Source organism: Trachypithecus francoisi, unplaced genomic scaffold (genome assembly GCF_009764315.1).
Source record: "Trachypithecus francoisi isolate TF-2019V2 unplaced genomic scaffold, Tfra_2.0 Lachesis_group11, whole genome shotgun sequence".
NCBI lineage: Eukaryota > Metazoa > Chordata > Mammalia > Primates > Cercopithecidae > Trachypithecus > Trachypithecus francoisi.
In genome coordinates this window covers 43847230-43866314 of record NW_022681456.1, presented here as the reverse complement: position 1 = coordinate 43866314, position 19085 = coordinate 43847230, and the positions used below count along the sequence as shown (strand labels likewise).

The window sequence follows — 19085 nt, the reverse complement described above, 5'->3', positions numbered from 1 at the left end:
AAATTCCTGGGTTCAAATGATCCTCCCACCTCAGCCTCCCAAAATGCTAAGATTACAGGTGTGAGCCACCATATTTGGCCAGGGTATGTTTTTTAAATAAAGAACAAATTGATAAGCAGAACTTTAAACCAAACTTTTTTTTCACCATGTAATTCCAAAATTTGTTTTCCCTATCAAAAATTACTATTGAGAAGACTGAGCTACCTCTTTCTTCATATTGCAACTCTTTTACAAGCTAAGTGAACTGAACTTTTGTAACATGCAACACACAATGAGGTGGTTAAAGCATGGTCTCTGAAGCCAGAATAAGACTGGAGCCAGAGTGAGACTCTGGGTAAACTGTTTAACTTTTTTGTACTGAGGGTTCTTTGGCTGTAGAATAGATAAACTTGTTAAAATATTAACTTACTTTAATATTTTCAAGTGCTAATAGCCAATCTGGCACAAAAAGTGTTATCCATCATAAGGATAACCTACCATTTTTGTGGTTATTGCCTAAGAAATGTCTTGGGTTGTTCCTCCATAATTTACAGAAATCCAATAGTGACACCCCCAATATTTCTGATTTCCCTTCTCCACTCATTTTTTTAAAAAACATGTATCGCCAACACACTACACATTTCATTTAGTTGTCTTGTGAACTGTCGCCCCATGTGAACATGTGAAAATTAGGCAGAGATATTTGTTTTATTCATGGATATATACCCAGGGCCTAGAAAAATGCCTACTGCATGGCAGATACTAAAAAATACTACAAAATTTCAGCAATTCTAAGATGCACATATTCTTACATAAAGTCTCTAAAATTGTGATGATTTAATTATACACCAACAACTGCCTTCCAGTAACTGCCAGGCCCCACCACCTTTTTTAGGGGAAGTATATAAAACACAGGACAATCAATATCCTAAGTCTGAAGAAAGTATACGTCATCAATAAATGAATGAACTAAAGGCACAGGTAAGACAACTTCAGTTTTACCTAATTGAAATTCATGTACTTTGAAGAATCATTGTAATTCTCACTTTCCCTGACTATAAACACGTTATTTTAACAAAAGAGTACTTGCTGTCTAGTTCATTTCCTTGGACATACAAACTCCTAATTGCTTATTCCTGGTCATGTTTCATTTATTACCATTTGCATGCTTGATCAGTGACAAAATGTTTCTGAGTGAATTATTTCTACTAAGTTAAACTAAAACTATGAAGATTCTTTGGAAATAACATTCTAGTGAAGGCTGCTGCTGTTTTTTTGAGACAGGGTCTCCCTCTGTTACCCAGGCTGGAGTGCAGTGGTGCAATCATAGCTCACTGCAGCCTCAAACTCCTGGGCTCAAGTGATCCTCCTGCCTCAGCCTCCTGAATAGCAGAGATGCATGTGCCACCACAGTGGTTAATCTTTTTATTTGCAGAGATGGGGTTTTGCTATATTGCCTAGGCCAGTCCTGAACTTCTAGGTTCAAGCAATCCTCCTGCCTTGGCCTTTCAAAGTGTTGGGATTACAGGTGTGAGCCACCGCACTGCTGTTTTCATTTGTATTTTCAACTGTAAATATAAGTATAATGCTTAAAATGGCTTGCTTCACATTATTTTTAAAAGATCATTTCAAAAAAACAAATTGTGTATATATAAACAGTGAGGACAATAGTTTATACAAATTTTAGCAAATATTAAATTCACAATACTAGGAAGAACATGAGCAAACACTTTCTACGAATTAAAGAGGGGATAATAATGCATGAATTTATCTAATAGCCCAAAGCAGCAACAATTCACATAGAATTCTGAGTGGTAAGTGGGTATTTCTAGAGATTATCCATAGCTTCCAACATACTGTCAAAAGGGTACATAACTATCCCCTTCTCAAATTTTAAAAGCCACTGTACTAGATGCAAAATTTTCAGTTAACTTAACTTCACTAATTAAACCAATTTAAAAGGCACCGCTCCAAATAATAGCATGAAAGAAACTGTAGTGCAAACTAATGAGAAATCATGTCTATAAAAATGAGAAGGCATTCTTATTTTCAAGTGGTGGGGTATTCAGTTATCGGAAGACAAGAACTTTGATTAATAGAGAAATGCAAGTTAGGGTTAGGGGAAGTAAAGGTTAGGGGGAAGTACAGTTGAGTGAAGATTTGAAACTAAAGCTCAATACTGCTTTTATAAACAAACTATGTTGTTCTATTGAGGACTCCTTACTGTTAGTGTCCCCTATCAACTTGATGATAAAACGATGAGATTTTAATGGTTAAGCTGAATTAACAGATCTACCAGCTGAGAACAACATACTAATGTACAAATCTCTAAGATGTTATAATATCTCAAAGTCGGTTTGCATAATGAACAAGCTTCAAATTTTGTCAAATTACTGTCTATTAAAGTCCATGGGAACTGTTTCTGATACTCTTAGTTATACCTTAGGTATGCAATCAATTTTGTCAAATTACTGTCTAGTCAAGTCCATGGGAACTGTTCCTGATACTTAGTTATACCTTAGATATGCAACACCATCTTAATGTATTAATAGTTGGGATTGATCTTGTAGTAATCAAACCCAACTACATTAAAATGGTATAACATATCTAAGGTATAACTAAGAAGCTGATGCTTCTAGTGGTTCCAATTTGAAAAGATCCAGAAAACCCTGAAGAGTTAACAGGTCTTGCAGGAAAAGAACGTATTCCAAATAGTCTAAAGAAGCCCTGTTGGGACACGTGTGAATACTGACTCTGGCTTCCTCAAGATCATGTTACTTCAGAGAAATCAAAGTAACTACCTATCATTAAAATAATTAACAATTCACAATGAATTACATAGGTTACAAAGGTTTTAAATAATTTTAAAATATAATTTAAAGTTACTTAATTTTGTAAAAGCCTTTTTGCTATTACATTAAATATCATCTAACCAATAGCATCGCATAAAATGTTTCAGGAAATGAAGAAAAATACTTTTGCTTAATTTCTCTAGAATTGGCTTTGGACTATATACTAATATACATTAAAATTTTACATTAATAATTTCTCATCTTTAATAAAATAAATTGTAATCCCCATTCATCCTCATAAGTGTCCCTTCCCAACTCTGCCTTTACAATTTGGAAATGCTTTCCTGAAATGTCCTAACCTTAATTTTATGTTCAATCTGATTAATTTATAAAAGGCAATCTTCTGAAATCATTTCAAAGACCATAATGCCAGAAAGTTATAATGAATTTTCCTTTTTGATTCTCAAAAAGAAAATCTGCCACAAATACAAATTTATGAAACCAAAGGCTTCTGTGAAAACAGGGATATTCAACATAATTCAAAGACTGAAAACTAGTTTTATTAAAAGAAATGTCTGTTAGGTGAAAAACTAACTTCCGTCTAATCTAGTTCATTTGCTTTAGGAACTCCTGAGCTAATTATTAAAGGTTAGGTTAAGCCTCATAAGCTAAAAACCAACTCAATCAGCTACTGACAGTGACAACTATTTTAAGCCACCCAGCAAAATGAAGGATAGTGATCTGAGAGTTTATTTCCACCAAATCCCTGGGAGGCATCCAAGCCTGGTTCCATCCTTTATAGTTCAAAGGGAAGACAATCTTTTTGTCATAAACAGGCAGCAGTAGTATGTATAATGGAACAAAATATTTCATCCCGCCAATCTAAAACATATAAATTAATTTGCAACATTTATGTTAATATAAAAACACTTTACCTGTACTAATCTGATAACCCATTTTTAATGTCACTATAATTATGTCATAATCATTAAATCACCAAGATAATATAAGCATGCTTATTTTTAGGCCAAATATATAGAACTCTTTGCACAAAGAACCAAAAACAAGCATAATAAAACTCACCTTCATTGGGAGATGTTTTCAATTTGGTGCAAATTCCATAGACATCTCCATAGCTTTCCTGTATTTTTCGTAATGCATCTGTGGACCTGAGCTCCATGAGAGCCCGCAGCTCTGCGAGCGTAATTCCAAAGTCTCCATCATGATTAGCTTCCTTCAAAGAGTTTTTCACACCACTGTAAGCAACTGAGTTGTTTGCCATGTCGCCCATTACAAGTATAATATATCAGAAGGAAAATGTTTCCCAAAAGAATTTAATTTTCACTTGATGTATTTCCAAGATGAAAATCTTTTAAATATGAAAATCTTTCTTAAACCAAACACTCATTGTATGACTTTGTAAAGCAGCATCAGCAGCAACATTTCCCAGAGAAGTATCTTGACCTTTGGCCCATGACTAGTTTCTCCGTATCAATCATGAGATGTACACATCTGTAAGAAGAAAATATTTAAAAGTTAATAGAGTATTATGCACATAAGCATATTTTCTAAATGTCATCCGGTAGCTAAAGTACATTATTTAATAATATAAATATTTTTGAACTTCAGTCTTGTGCTTTTAAAGTGTTTTGCATAACAGATCAAAGTACAACTTTTAAATAAATTGTGTATCAAAAGACATTAGATTATAACAACATTAAATGAAACTGCACTTCACATGACTGAATTTTATGATCCACTCAGCATTAGTGTTATTGTTCCAAGCACTATGCTAGTTGTTTTAAATTCATTCTCTCACTTAATCATTACAATTTAATCCCATGAAGTATGACTCCTTCTTCTACTGAGAAGAGCAGACTTTAAGAAAGTGAGTTTTCTGCCCAGCTAACAAATGGCTGAAATGTCTGAGGTGGACTGTCTCCAAGCCCAAGTTCCTTTTAACATTATACTTGGATTTCTCTCTGCAAATCTTTCATATGGAATAGCGTCTGAAAGGACAAAAAGCATAACAGATCCTTTAATATTATTATTTCCTGTAATTCTCATTGGCCACTCTGTGACTCTACCATCTTTTGGCTGTCAAAAACTATACTCTATATGACTTGTCACATGTCACCACCTCAGGTCTTCCTTTGACCCCCCATCTAAAGAAATTCTCTACTCTTTTGTTTTCCTTGCCCAGTCTTATTACCTAAATTTATCTTGTTCATTTGTTTATACGTTATTTTTTTCCCTCCATCTACAGTACTAGTTCTGAGGGTACAGTTTGTCCATTTTTACATCTTGAGAACCTAAAACTGTACCAGACACATGGTAGACACTCAGTAAAAGTCTAAGGAATGAATACATGCATTACATTTATTTCTTCATCATACTTTCAACTCCTCCTATTATTCTAATCTGACTAAAGATAAGCTTTCTTCTCCATACCTCAAAGTTAACATGCCCAACGATGGACTCATCTCATTCACTCATTTAACAGCTCTGCCACCACCATTATATTTACCAGCTTAGCTAGGAATCTTAAATCATCTTTGATTCCATCCTTTCCGGCTTCAGTCTGTTACTAGGTTAATTCTACCTTTGAAAAGTCTCTTCTGTATATAACCCCCTTTCTTCCTGATCTTCAAGTTCTTCTACGCAAATCAGAATCACTAATCACTTGGTTCTTCCTCATTCTAATATCTCACAGATAATGCCCTGAGTATTCTGCTGCTACATTTAGTTTTTGAAATAGGCATCATGCCACTAAATCTAAACCTACAAGATGAAAATGCAGCCCCACTGCTCATGACTCTCTTGCTCCATTTTACAGACTCAACTTCTTTCCACCTGAAGCAATCTACCTGCACTCAAAAATATTTTTTAAATGTTTGATGATTAGAACTAGAAAAGATTAGAATGGTCAATGCAATAAATCTTCAGCTATGAAACTGTTATGAAGATGTCTGTAATCATGGTATATATAGGTCCTCATACTTCCGCATACATCAGAATCACCCGGAGAATTGGTTAGATTGCTGGGCCCCACACCTCAAGCATTTTTAGATTCAGGTAGATTAAGGTGGGGCTCAATAATCTGCATTTCTAACAATTTTTGGGGTGAAGTTGATGCTATCAGTCTAGGGAGCACACTTGTGAGAACAACTGAACTGGAGAATGGGCTAAAAACTTGGAATTCATATCAGTGAGTTGAGGATGGCTAGGTGAGAAAAGTTTGCTTGCCTTAGGTTAAATTTGCAAAGATGTGATAGTTATAGATTCTGCAAGACATTTTCTTGCATTGCCTGCTTCCTCCCACTTCATAGATCCTTATGGTTGTCTAATTATTACCAATTTTACTCATCTCCTAGGCAAAGTGAGTTCCCTCCTACGCACACATCAATTATTATAATAATCCAACTTGAAAAACTGGAGAGGGTGGTTATTTGATAATCTCCTTAGGTTTCTATATCTAGAGTCTGCTGGCCTGAACATCACACTAACCTTAAAACAGATTATTATTTAACAAATAAAATAATTAAGATAAGTCTGTGTGTTGAGGGCATGTTTGTTCATCTGTCCTCTGGTTTCCACAAAGAGGAATTTTCCTCAACAACTCCTGTCCTGCTACCCCATCAATCATCATGGATCTGAAATGACCTGCCTGGTAAGAGATTTTCCTAGAGAAACTAGACATATGTAGCTTCTTCACCTCTGCCTTCTGTGGGGAGCCAGATATCTGTAGGACTCATGTATTCTAGTTTGAATTCTTAGGGGCAGACCCCAAGGTTTAAAAGCCCACTGGAGTGGAGGTAAATAATAACTTAGCTCTGGGTTCAATACTAGAGTCTTGTTGTTGTCACACAAAAACCAAGTCATCCATTCCCGCTTTCATAAGTAATAAAACTGATTTTTTTTTTTTATTCCTATGTGCCAATTTGTCTTTTCACAGAATTCAAGCAGGAGAAAAGAATGTTATTCATTGAATGCCTCTGAATTCCTCAACAACCGGGATACGTAACATAGCTAAGACTGGAACCTATATCCACTATACAGCCTCCACTTCACATCTTCACATTTAATAGGTCAAAATGGAAGTTTTCGTAGGTCACAAAATCGTGAAATACCAAATGTACCCATTTATACAATAAATCAGAACTGAAGGACCACTGTCGTATTTGCTATTTGCCACCTCAGCATCCCTTTCCCTATCTTTCAGCTACAGCCTCACTTTTCATTTAGGAATCTGTGCTTCCCCAATGCTCAACAGAGTCTGAGCAGAGTTCCATGCCCATTCCCAGATATCCCCAGCAGTCATGCTGATCATCAGTTCTGGAATGTGCATGTGACCTAACAAGAGCCAATGGGTGGTAACAAGACTTCTGCTGTGACTCTGGGGCAGATACTTGTTTATTCTAATTGAACTTAAATCTGAGAGACACATGAAGAGCTACTGTGGGCATCTGATACCACAAGGGGAAAGTCTCTGAAAATGGATCCAATAGACAGCAACGTGGAGCAGAGAGAGCGAGTGAGTGAGCATGTGCTTGTCAATCCTGGACTTCAGTTGAGCCCCTGGGTCAATCAGTGACTAAAGTTTGTCCTATCACTCATCTTTTCCGTAATTTGTCAATAAATGCCCTTCCAGGGTTGAGTTTTCTATTACTTTGCAAGACACAGAGCTTTGATAAGCACATGATTATTAATCATGCTCAATTCCCTCACTGTTTAAAGAAAAGGAAGTCCAGACAAAAGCACCAAATGCAAATGAGCCACTTTCCCAAAGTGGACCTATTTGAATTACCAATATCCTGCAAATTATACAGCAGGTTGTTGTCTATTTCTAGATCATCTATAGCTCCTTTTACTATTTTCTTCTTTACCTACTCCTCCATTCTTCTACTTGGCTGATTGACAAAAATACTAAGGACAATAAAAAAGTTTTGCTTTTCACTTGTTAGCTACAACATGACAATCAAGTGAGACAAACACTCTTTGGGACTGATATATAACAGAAAGCAGAACGTCTATTTTGCTTCTCTTTGTTCTCTAAAAGAATTTTATCTTCTATTTGAAAAGTGTAAGAAAAAACATTAAGTGGAAGCTGAGGCGCAAGAGAAGGAAGACTTTAAAGAAAGCACATATAGGCCTCCTGGCTTACAAAATTTAGCCCAGAATAAAGGTTGTCTCTGAACAAACTACCGTCGGTAGTCTTTGAGGTATTACAAAACACACACACACACACACACACACACACACACACGTAGCTGAAGACTGGAGTAGGGCAAAAATGGTTACAATATTCAAAAAGAACAACAAGGTGGATTTTTACTGACATATAATCTTTACTGTGAATGGGTAGGGCCTTAGAAAAAGACAAAAGGATGATTATATCCTAGGAGTTAGTAGAGCTCATAAAGAGACAGGTTGGTTAATAATATAATTTCAATCAATTCCTTCCTTCATAAGGTCACTTTACAGATCAAGGAAAAGTTGTGTGAAAGTTATCCAGACTCAGCCGGGCGCGGTGGCTCACGCCTGTACTCCCAGCACTTTGGGAGGCCGAGGCGGGTGGATTATGATGTCAGGATATCAAGACCATCCTGGCTAACATGGTGAAACCCCGTCTCTACTAAAAGACACAAAAAATTAGCCAGGCTTGGTGGCGGGCGCTTGTAGTCCCAGCTACTTGGGGTAGGCTGAGGCAGGAGAATGGCGTGAACCCGGGAGGCGGAGCTTGCAGTGAGCTGAGATCGCGCCACTGCACTCCAGCCTGGGCCACAGAGCGAGACTCTGTCTCAAAACAAAAAAAAAAAAGATTTTTAAACCTAGAAGAAAAGAGAATCAGTATACGATTTGATATACTGGAATAATTTAAATGTTAAGTCAAATGTTGATTAGTTTTACTACATGTCTCAGTAAAGTATTTAAATCCAAAACTAGTATTTACAAAGGGTCTTAATCCATGACTGGTTCTATATGAACACAAATTATTGATTTAGGGTTTTAAAAAAAAATCTTCTAAAGATAAAGACACTTTATTTTCATTCATTTAATGAGAATATGAAGTTTTAAATTTCAAATTTTTAGTTCTTTGGTGTTTAGAAGTCAATGTGTACCACCTCATAAATTAATATCAACTTTGACATAAACTGTACACAATTAGAGCTTATTCCCTGGACCCAAATATACTAATATGATACCTTACTCAGAGTAATTACAGATTTTTTGGAGTGATTAAGCAAGTATACATTTTTTAAAAGTTACTAAATCAAAATCAAAATAAAACACTATTTTAAAAAGACTTTTCTGTTAAATTCATGCTCACAAAGTAAAGAATCCTAGAATTTAACAGCTAAAGGGATGCTGGAGATCAAATCCAATAGTTCATTTTATGGCCATTAAAACCAAACACTCATAATGGTCTACTTCCAAAATGGATAAAGATACTTATAAAATAAAGCAAGCATTAAATACTCACAAAATCATTCAGCATGAGGGTAAATAGCTGCAATTAAAATCACAGGATAAACAATATACAAGTTTTAAGGAGGCTACCACTATCAGGGAAATAACTGGCACTGTACTTTAAAACTGGTACTGACACCCTAACCATTAGATGCACCATTTGACTGACAAAGAACTAAAAAATAATTTTTGACTACAGGCTTTCAAAAAAGAACTCAAGAGATCTCCATTTTCATTGTGTGTTTTTTATTTTGTATGTGTTTTTTTCTTTAACATAAAATGAATTCCACTTCCTTTACACACAGACATAGTTACAGCAAGAGCGATAACTAGCCTACATAGCTGTTTCTCACTGTGGTTGCTATGGCATTTTATTGACAGTGATAGCTACCTCATGAGTTAAAAAATCCAGCCCTACCCCATCCAGTCCTCCTAGATAGCCGCAGTGATTCTCAATCAGTGTGGACAATCTGAAACTTAGCACTGTAAATGTCCTATAGAAGGTTTGGATAGTATACTACATAACTTAGCCTAAATTTATGGCCCATTACACCGAAAAGTTATCTAAAGGCAAAAAAACCATGCTTTATCCATCTTTGATCTCCATATCTTATCAAGAGAGACGAGGATCTTTTTTTTTTTTAACACGAGATTGGAGTTTTATTATTACTCAAATCAGTCTTCCAAAAAGACTATGATCTTTCAACCTTCTGATGTAGTCACTTTCTGCAGAAAGACAATAACCTTTTACCCAATTCACACCCTAAAAATTTGAAGTCTTTCAACCATGATAATTTACTGTAAACTTAAGTATAAGTGCTTGCATGTAATATCTCACTCTCACGGTGAAAGGAGCAGATGGTCTATTATTGCACATATCAAAGAGACACTACAAGATTAAGAATGGTAGAGAGTTTATTCTACAAAGTTTTGGTACATTCAAATTATTTCATTAAAATGTTTCAAAGAAATCAAGGAATGACTCAAATTTAAATTTACTCTTAACTCACATTTTTCACTTTTTAAGAGGCTTAAAGAAAACATACGTACTCACATAAAAGATCATTAAGCCTATACTGCTTGTTTAGAAAAGTAATTTATATTAGATGAGTAAAGAATAACATATAAACAAGAGTAAATTCACCAAACAAGATTTTAGTTTTATAGAGCTGATAAAGCAGAAAATACGCATTATCTAAAATGCCTGATTTATTAGTTTCAAAGGACTCCTAAATACCACTGCTGTGTCTGTGTTGACTAAAATTAGTCCTACTTCCCTAGGTAACTTACTTATCTAGTAGACTCTTCCAGAGGCAGAGACTAAGTACAGTACTTTAAAGGGCAAGTTACAGCAGTTACAGCTGCTGTCAGTTATAAACTCGGCATGAACACTTTAGCAAATCTCTCAGGGTGGGAAACAACTAGATTAGAATAAGGAAGGCATTAATTTGTTCTTCTATTATAGCCTTTATCACACAGCTGCAATGATTTGTTTACCTCTCTGTCTTTCCCAATGAACTGTAACTCAAGGGAGAATCTGTGCCATTCATTTTTTTTTTTTTTTTTTTTGAGACGGAGTCTCGCTCTGCAAGCTCTGCCTCCCAGGTTTACGCCATTCTCCTGCCTCAGCCTCCCGAGTAGCTGGGACTACCGGCACCCGCCACCTCGCCCGGCTAGTTTTTTGTATTTTTTTAGTAGAGACGGGGTTTCACTGTGTTCGCCAGGATGGTCTCGATCTCCTGACCTCGTGATCCGCCCGTCTGGGCCTCCCAAAGTGCTGGGATTACAGGCTTGAGCCACCGCGCCCGGCCGCCATTCATTTTTAACTCCAGCACTGTCTGGAACATAGAAGGTACTCTTGAACCATAAGCTAAAATAAATTTGAAAAACAGATTTTACAATGGAAGCAACCACAATTTAAATAGCAGAGCTAAACAAAACTTCCTAACACTTTGTTTAAAAGAATACGTTAGGTGTTAGATGAGTTAAGAGAAAGTCACAGCATTCAAGGAGTTTCCAAACCATCTTGGTATGCCAGATATATTATAGCTTTCCTTTAAATCATTTTAGACAACAGAATAAATTAAAGGATATTTCAGATTTTAAAATGAATTACACGCCTGCTACATGGCAATGTTTTTTAACCAGGGTCTTAGATTCTTCAGGGTATGCAAAGAAATAATACTGAATTATAATATTTCATACAGCCTGAAAGAAATAATACATTTATTTGAAAAATAATTTGTTAGGGTTATCTATGCTAAATAAAAATCTGCCAAATAAACATGGTAATAAAGTTGGCAAGTAGATCTAAATAATAATAAAAACAATCTTACCCCGTAAAGACCATTTGGTGAAAAAAACACTTAACTCCATACCTATTATCCGCTCCAAAATTTGCTGTTTCTACACTATCTCCCACTCATAAATCAACCTATTAAAATCTAGATTCCTCTTTTATGCTGCGTTGAAACTACTCTTCCAGGTGACCAATGACCCCTCGTGTTCTTAAATCTAATGGACACATTTAGCCCTAATCTAACCTACTAGCAACCTTTGCTACTGTTTACCACTCTCTCACTATTGAAATGTTCTGTTGCCTTCATTTCTCTGATGTTTGACTCTTATTCCCACTACACTGTCATCTCTAGCTGCTTGTTTTCACTTTCCACTGTTTGTCCCTTTTTTCAAAGGAGTCAAAGGAGTCAGTAGGGAGGGGTTGGATGGCACAGCAGCCTTTAAAATTGTTTTCATCTGTTTTTAGTAAGAGGAAACGAGATTCGTTTATTGATAATAATTTATTTGCATGTGCATTTACAGGGCCTATTTATTTTGTTTCTCTCATATTTCAGAATTCCACAATTCAATTAAAATGATGAAACCACACTGTAACAGTCTGGCTCAGTGAAAGTGTAAAAAAAAAAAAACCACCCAGTTTTCTTATCCTAAAGGCCCAAGCACAGCTCCTGTTTCCCACAGTCTTTAGTCTATAAAGAAATATGCCAGCCCAAAGGAGAATAGGTGACTCGCCTCCCTCCCCGGGGCTGTTAGATAATTATTTTGGCTTTTGATAGCTGTCATTTTCAGTACAGATTATTCATTCATGCCAACAGAGTACTTAATTAAGCAGAGTATATGATAAAATTTTAATGTGAAAATGATCTCAAACACAGGTATCTTGAACTATAGACATTTTTGGTCTATGGTCAAGTCAGTTGGTATCATCTTATCCCAAACGTTTATGATACCTGTCTTTTGAGAGGTTGGTCTAATTTTGCAAGGTTGTACTTACAAAACAAAAAACAATCCCTCTGAATTTACCAAAACCAGAACAAATTTAACAGTTAACACACTAGAGATTAGTGGTTCTTAAACTTCAGCATGCACCAGAATCACCTCAATCACCTGTGAAAACACAGATTGCTGAGCCTCACTCAGTTGATGGAACACTTCATGAGACTGTCTAACAACTTCTCAGGTAACAGTGATGCTAATGCTACTGCTCTGGAGAGCCACTACTGACAGTAAGTGTAGCCTCAACCTTGACTAGGGAACAAACTGCTGAATTGTCACCTTGATCCAAAAGTTTCCTCAAACAAATATAAGCAAATTACTCATGGTTCTTTATTACGCTTTTTTTTTTTTTTTTTTTTTTTGAGACAGTCTTGCTCTGTCGCCAGGCTGGAGTGCAGTGGCACAATCTCAGCTCACAGCAACCTCCGCCTCCTGGGTTCAAGTGATTCTCGTGCCTCAGCCTTCTGAGTAGCTGGGATTACAGGCATGAGACACCATACCCAGCTAATTTTTGTATTTCTAGTAGAGACGGGGTTTCACCATGTTGGTCAGGATGGTCTTGATCTCCTGATCTCGTGATCTGCTCGCCTCGGCCTCCCAAAGTGCTGGGAGTAGAGATGTGAGCCACCACACCCAGCCTATTATGGTATTCTTGATGTGCATGGATAACTGAAAGCAGACTACTTTCTAAAAACATTACTTGAGTTGATACTTAGATTTCTGTGTTTTGATTTTTAGTACCAAGTATACTAATATTTTTCCATTTAAGCCTTATAATACACAAATATACATAAACACTGCAAATAATTTATTTTAAAAATGTGGAGACTCATATTGATACATCCTGAACATATGTTAAATTACCTTAAACACCTAAAAAGTATTAAATTTTTAAAAGTTTAACAGAGAACTTTAGATACCTACCTTCTCTTGCTATCCCACAAAATAAACTACTTTGTTTTCTCCTATTCTATTGTTCTATTCAGGCATTTTAGAAACCTCTCATCTTTACAGTAAGTTTCCCAGTAGAATAAGCTTTTGAAAAGCTCAAAAAATAAAGTTAATTTTATATAATCCTGTGCAGTTTACCAAATATAAGAACATACTATATCTCCAGTTAAATATGAGAACCAAATGTTCTATCATTTTCCAGTCTCGCTGGTGTTGAAATTTTCAGTTACAGTCAAAGAAGAGATTTCTAAATTAAAACTGTATTTTTCCTTCTGTTCAGGAGCTAGAAGGCAACATGAACACTTGAATGTCACACCAGCTGCTCTGTCGGCCTACTCAGTTCTTAAGAGCTTCTATCCTGTCAATTCACAAGAACCTACACTTACATGCTTAAGGAAACAGGATGCTCATTATGTCACTGAAAAGAGCTCACAAAAATAAAGTTGGCAATATTGAGAGGCATAACTCTTATCTGCAAATTTAACATGAGCTTTCTGTTTTCTTAATTAAAAACTCTAGATTTCAGTAAGATTTATTCCAGTTCTTCACCAACTGAATAGAGAATTAAGGGAAGAAGGCACTTTCCCATTTGTTTATCTCTTTTTATTTATACAGTTTGATAGTCGATGATCTTTTGCAATTTCCAGCTGTGATTATTTAAGAACAGTTCAGTAAATCAATACTCACTTTTACAAAACATTTAAATAATCTGGCTGGAAATTAAGGTAAATTCTATTTTAAGAAGATATCAGACAAGAATTTATTTATGGTTAACTCACCAAAGTGCAAAGAACATGGGCAACAGGGATGTGCTGAACTGTAACTCATTCCATCACAACATGATGATCCTTCAAACTCTCTGGTTTCACACATTCCTGACCTTCATTCTAAGACTTTGCTCTGTATTCTCTACCTGCTATTCAAGGGGAGGGCCACAATTAAAACTTATCATCCCTTGGAATTGTTCTATTTTCAAAATTTCCTCTCCACTGAACAACTTATCTCACTTTATTTCTCTTCACTTCACTGAACCTTGTGTATACATTCCGACCTACAAGCTCAAAGGTAGTCAAGATCCTTTCTAATCAACACTTGCCTCCCTAAAAATGCTTGCTTCTTAATGGTCAGCGACTCCAGCTTGGCTCTTATGTCTCACTTGCTCTTTATCCTCCTACCACCCATCTGGTTAATTAGCTACCCCTGAATAGACATACCATCTGGCTGAGCAATGTTGGTAAAAGTTTAAAAATTGAGTTCTTAGTTCCATCACAATTTTTTCTCAGTCATACATGATCCACGGACACATCTCTAACTTCCTGTCATGTTCCTCTTTCAATTCCAAGACTTTCTTAAATTACTCTAGCTCTTTCCAGGGTCCTCAAGTCTGCTCTAAGACCTTGCTTCCTTGATTGCTACTGCAAGCTACCACCACTTCCATCCAAAGCCTTTCTCTTAGTTTCCTCACTTAGACTAGCCAATATTCAGATACATTCTATTACATAAAAGACCATTTTTCTCTGTCCACCTCCCCGCCACAGAAAAAAAAAAAAAAAAAGTCTCTCCTGGATTTTGATAACCCACCAAGGCTATTCTTTCTTTCCCCCCTCCTTTTATCCCACTTCTTAAAAAGGTCTATTCGCAATGCTTCTTCCTAATGGACCACTCTCACCTTGACCCTGACAAACTGGATCCATTCTTCAGTTCACACACTACTAAGATGGCTCACTATGAAGAGCCATCTTCTATTAATGCTTCTATTAGCTATCATCTATTAATGATCTCAGACTTTTTATCAATCCTCATCCTCCTCTATACTTCTGTGTCATTTGACAGTACTGTTCCCTCCTGTCCATTGTATCACTTACTTATTCTCACAGGTCTCTTAATTCATCCTCCTCTGCTCACATTCACCCCCTTTAAAAATCTTTACCACACCTTAAATGAGGGTATTACCCAGGGATCTCTCCACAGGCCTCTTGGCAACTCATACCATATTATGGCCTACATCTACCACCTTAATCAAGTGCCAGGCGATGTTCTGTTAACAGACATTTCTATTTGAGTATCTTGCTGTACTTCAAATGCAATCACCAATATTAAACTTATCACTGTCCCCCAACACCTGTTGTTGTTCTCCAAAGTTCTTACCAGTCCCAAAGGTATCTGAGTAAACTCTATGTCCAAGGCTCTGTCTTCAGAGAGTTTACAGTCTAAATGAGGGAAAAAGACAAGCATACTAGCAAGTACAATTAAGTGTTGTACACTGCTAAAAGAAATCATAGATGATACAAACACATGGAAAAACATTCCATGCTCATGGAATGGAAGAATCAGTATGGTTAAAACGGCCATACTGCCGAAAGCAATCTATAGATTCAGTGCTATTCCTATCAAACTACCAATGCCATTTTTCACAAAATTAGAAAAAATCACTCTAAAATTCATATGGAACCAAAAAAGAATCTGAATAGCCAAAACAAACAATTAAGTGTTGCAGAGAACATCACAAAAGATATGGTGAACACAAAATGTTAGCCAGGTACATGACTTCAAGAAAAGCTTCACTGTCTAGGATGTATCTAAATCAAAGCAGAGTAGTGCAGGGCTGGAGAAGGGGCTAAAAAACTGCAGTGTGAATGACAGTTTAATATAGCTGAACACAGGAAAACAAGAAGGCAACACAGAAAAAAGTTGTCACCATGTAAAAACACATTACCTATTTGTATCTCTGGAGGTTTTCTTAAAACTTCATCTTCTCAAATACAACTTAAGCTTCCTGAGGGCAGAGCAGTAGTCACAACTCGTGTTCTTTTATAGCCCCTACAGAGGCTAACAGATTGCTTCACTGTTTATTAGAATAAAATTTACATTGCAAAAGATTAATGTTATTAAAATCCTCAAGCTCTCCTAACAGAAAACTAAAATAAGATAACCAGCACACACATAAAAAAGAAATATAACCAAAACTCTGGGTTATTTTTGGACTGAGGGAGAAAAAACATACAGTTTTTGTCAAAAGCTCCTGACTTCCTAATTCTTTCTGGTAACTTTTTAATACAGGCAATTGAAATTATTTTATAAGCCTAAAGAGAGATTTGCACCATCTTTTGAGAAGATGTTTCCATTCTTACCAACTGCAAAAGGTAAAATGAATGAACCAGGGAGATAATAAGGAGTGATTACTTTCAAGATGGTGATGGAAGCTGCACAGCATCTAGCCTATAAACATTTCCCCTCTCACGAGGTTTTCAACAGATCATACATGTAGTAGATCAACAGAGGAGGTACTGATACTGACAGCTTCAGTATGAGTGTCATGTCCCAAATCAGCATCCTTTCTCTCATTCATTTATTCCAATATAGCTCTTAGATTTCCCATCTTCTTTTTTCTCTCTTTGGACAAGTTCCAAGTAACAGTCTCCTACTGTCATACTAAAGAGTTTTCCCTAATGAACGCTAGCTGATTCTCTTTGCCTTTCTATTAACTTCTTCAAGGAACAATTAAAATGCTCCTTCTACTCTGACCCCATGGCATGGAATTAAAATACATATCTATGCTTCTATAATCTTTTTAAGCTTCTTTAACACATTCAGTATGTACTGCATTTTCTGGTGTACATAGCTTTCTTCCTGATTAAACTGTAAGCTGAGGGCAGGATGGTCTTGTTCATTTCTGTATCTCCTAGTGACCACTCCAGCAACAGTACCTTGCCCACAGAAACTGCTCAACACAGGGTAACTTAACTGACCTGGAGAACATGTGGCAATGATACTGAAGACAAACGGATGTCCTTTAGCAAAGCCCATCTCAGGTGCCAGACTGTCAATCCCAAAGAAGCAAAGATTTTTTTCAGCACTCAACAGGATGCCTGACCTAACACAAAATCATAACTAGGATGATGAGAGGTCCACAGCTTCTTAGATTTCCTCCCAGCACTTTCTCGTACCAGCTGAGTGACCCTGAACAATTTACATAGTGCTTCAGCTTCCTCGTTTGTAGAATAGGGATATCACCCCCATCTCATAATTTTTGAGCAGATTAAATGAATTACCACACGAAGTATCTTAGAATCATCCCAATGTCTTGGAGCCAGTGCCTGGCACTTAATAAACAGTCAATGTACTGTATAGTGTATATTATTAAGTGTAATAACTATGGTAATAATTAACAGTAATATTTTGTTTCTAATAAACTCCTATTTTGCATACATTATATAATGCTTAAGTTAGCTTGGTGATATAGAAGGCACACAATATATATTTGTTAAATAAACAAAAATATTCAGTTCAATATATGAATGTGATGTCCTTATATATGACATCAAATAGTATTTAAAAATTAAAAAGCAAGAGGGATGTATTACATATCTATAATTTTATAACTGCTGATCTCCAAACCAGAATGGTCGACTTTAAGAAGAAAAGTAGTGTGACACACCAGTGGGAGAAAAAAGTTTTCTTCTCACAATTAAAATCAAACGATTAACTGTTTAAGATTCTTAGAGATTTTAAAATAATGACTAGGGAACTAAATACGAAATTGGAAAACTCTTTGTGACACAATATTCAGGAGGAAAACACAGAAACGTATCTACCTAAAGACAGATATAATCATGTAGAATTGACATACTGTAAATGGACAAGAACCAGAAACAGGCGGGGAAAAGGAGCTAATCTGTCAGAGGAGCAATCCAACAGATTCTTTTCTAAATAATAATAAAAATAATAAATACATTTAAAAATAAATAAAAAAGAAATAAATACAGATTATTTCCTAAATGCAATGGATGTTACGTGCACAAAATAAAACCAAAGTTTTTATTTTTTTCAATTGTTAGGCATTCTGACTTTTTGTAGTTGTTTTGTTCTTTTTTTTAAACTTTTATTTTAGATTCAGTGAGTACATGTGCAGGCTTATTACCTGGGTATACTGCCAGATGCTGAGGTTTGAAGTATGAAAGATCCCATCGTGCAAGTATTGAACAAAGTATCCAGCAGGCATTCTGACTTTGATCCATCAGCATTACACTGAAATTCTGGTACAACAGAAGAAATCTGCCAATCCTGGTACTAATCCACAATATCCTTACCAAAGCTGTGAAGATTTCAAAATTAATGCTTATGTCCTAGGATATCATAAACAGAATGTATACTCGGCAGCAAACTTTGGCTTAACACTCAAAAAAATTAATAATAAATGCACAACGTAAACTATCAGTTAAGGAAGTACAAGTAATCATTCACCTGGTTAATGCTGATCTGAGCTAAATGTAAAGAGAAAAGGAAAAATGATATACTACACAAAAGACACACGCCTACATACAACAGAAGAACCTTCTTGGAACCTGATCACAGGGAAAGAAGAATAACAGTTCAGGCCTTATACATTTAAAAAAAAAAGTTGGGGGCGGGGGGGGGCCTCAGACCTCATCAACTGACTTAGAATAGGAACTGCTAGGATCATTTGAAAGGAATTAAAATTTAAAATAATTATACATTATATTAGGTTAAGCCACATGACACTGTCATTTTTATGGATGAAAATCAGTAGAATATCAGCAATTTCACAGAGCTCAATCTAATAAAATGGATTGAGCA

The 19085-nt window shown here is 36.0% G+C and overlaps 1 protein-coding gene across 6 annotated transcripts in view; it reads right to left on the bottom strand.

The window, feature by feature from the left end:
• Positions 1 to 19085, bottom strand: part of ATP2B1 (ATPase plasma membrane Ca2+ transporting 1) — a 117587-nt gene that overhangs the window by 63281 nt on the left and 35221 nt on the right. For 5 of the 6 annotated variants that reach the window (XM_033221102.1, XM_033221099.1, XM_033221098.1 and 2 more), the window contains exon 2: positions 3855 to 4283. In XM_033221102.1, coding sequence (XP_033076993.1) covers positions 3855 to 4062 — 208 coding nt within the window. In that variant the 5' untranslated portion in view covers positions 4063 to 4283. Of the gene's footprint in view, positions 1 to 3854; positions 4284 to 14266; positions 14289 to 19085 lie in introns of those variants that run through there. The other variant, XM_033221100.1, reaches the window with a different exon arrangement.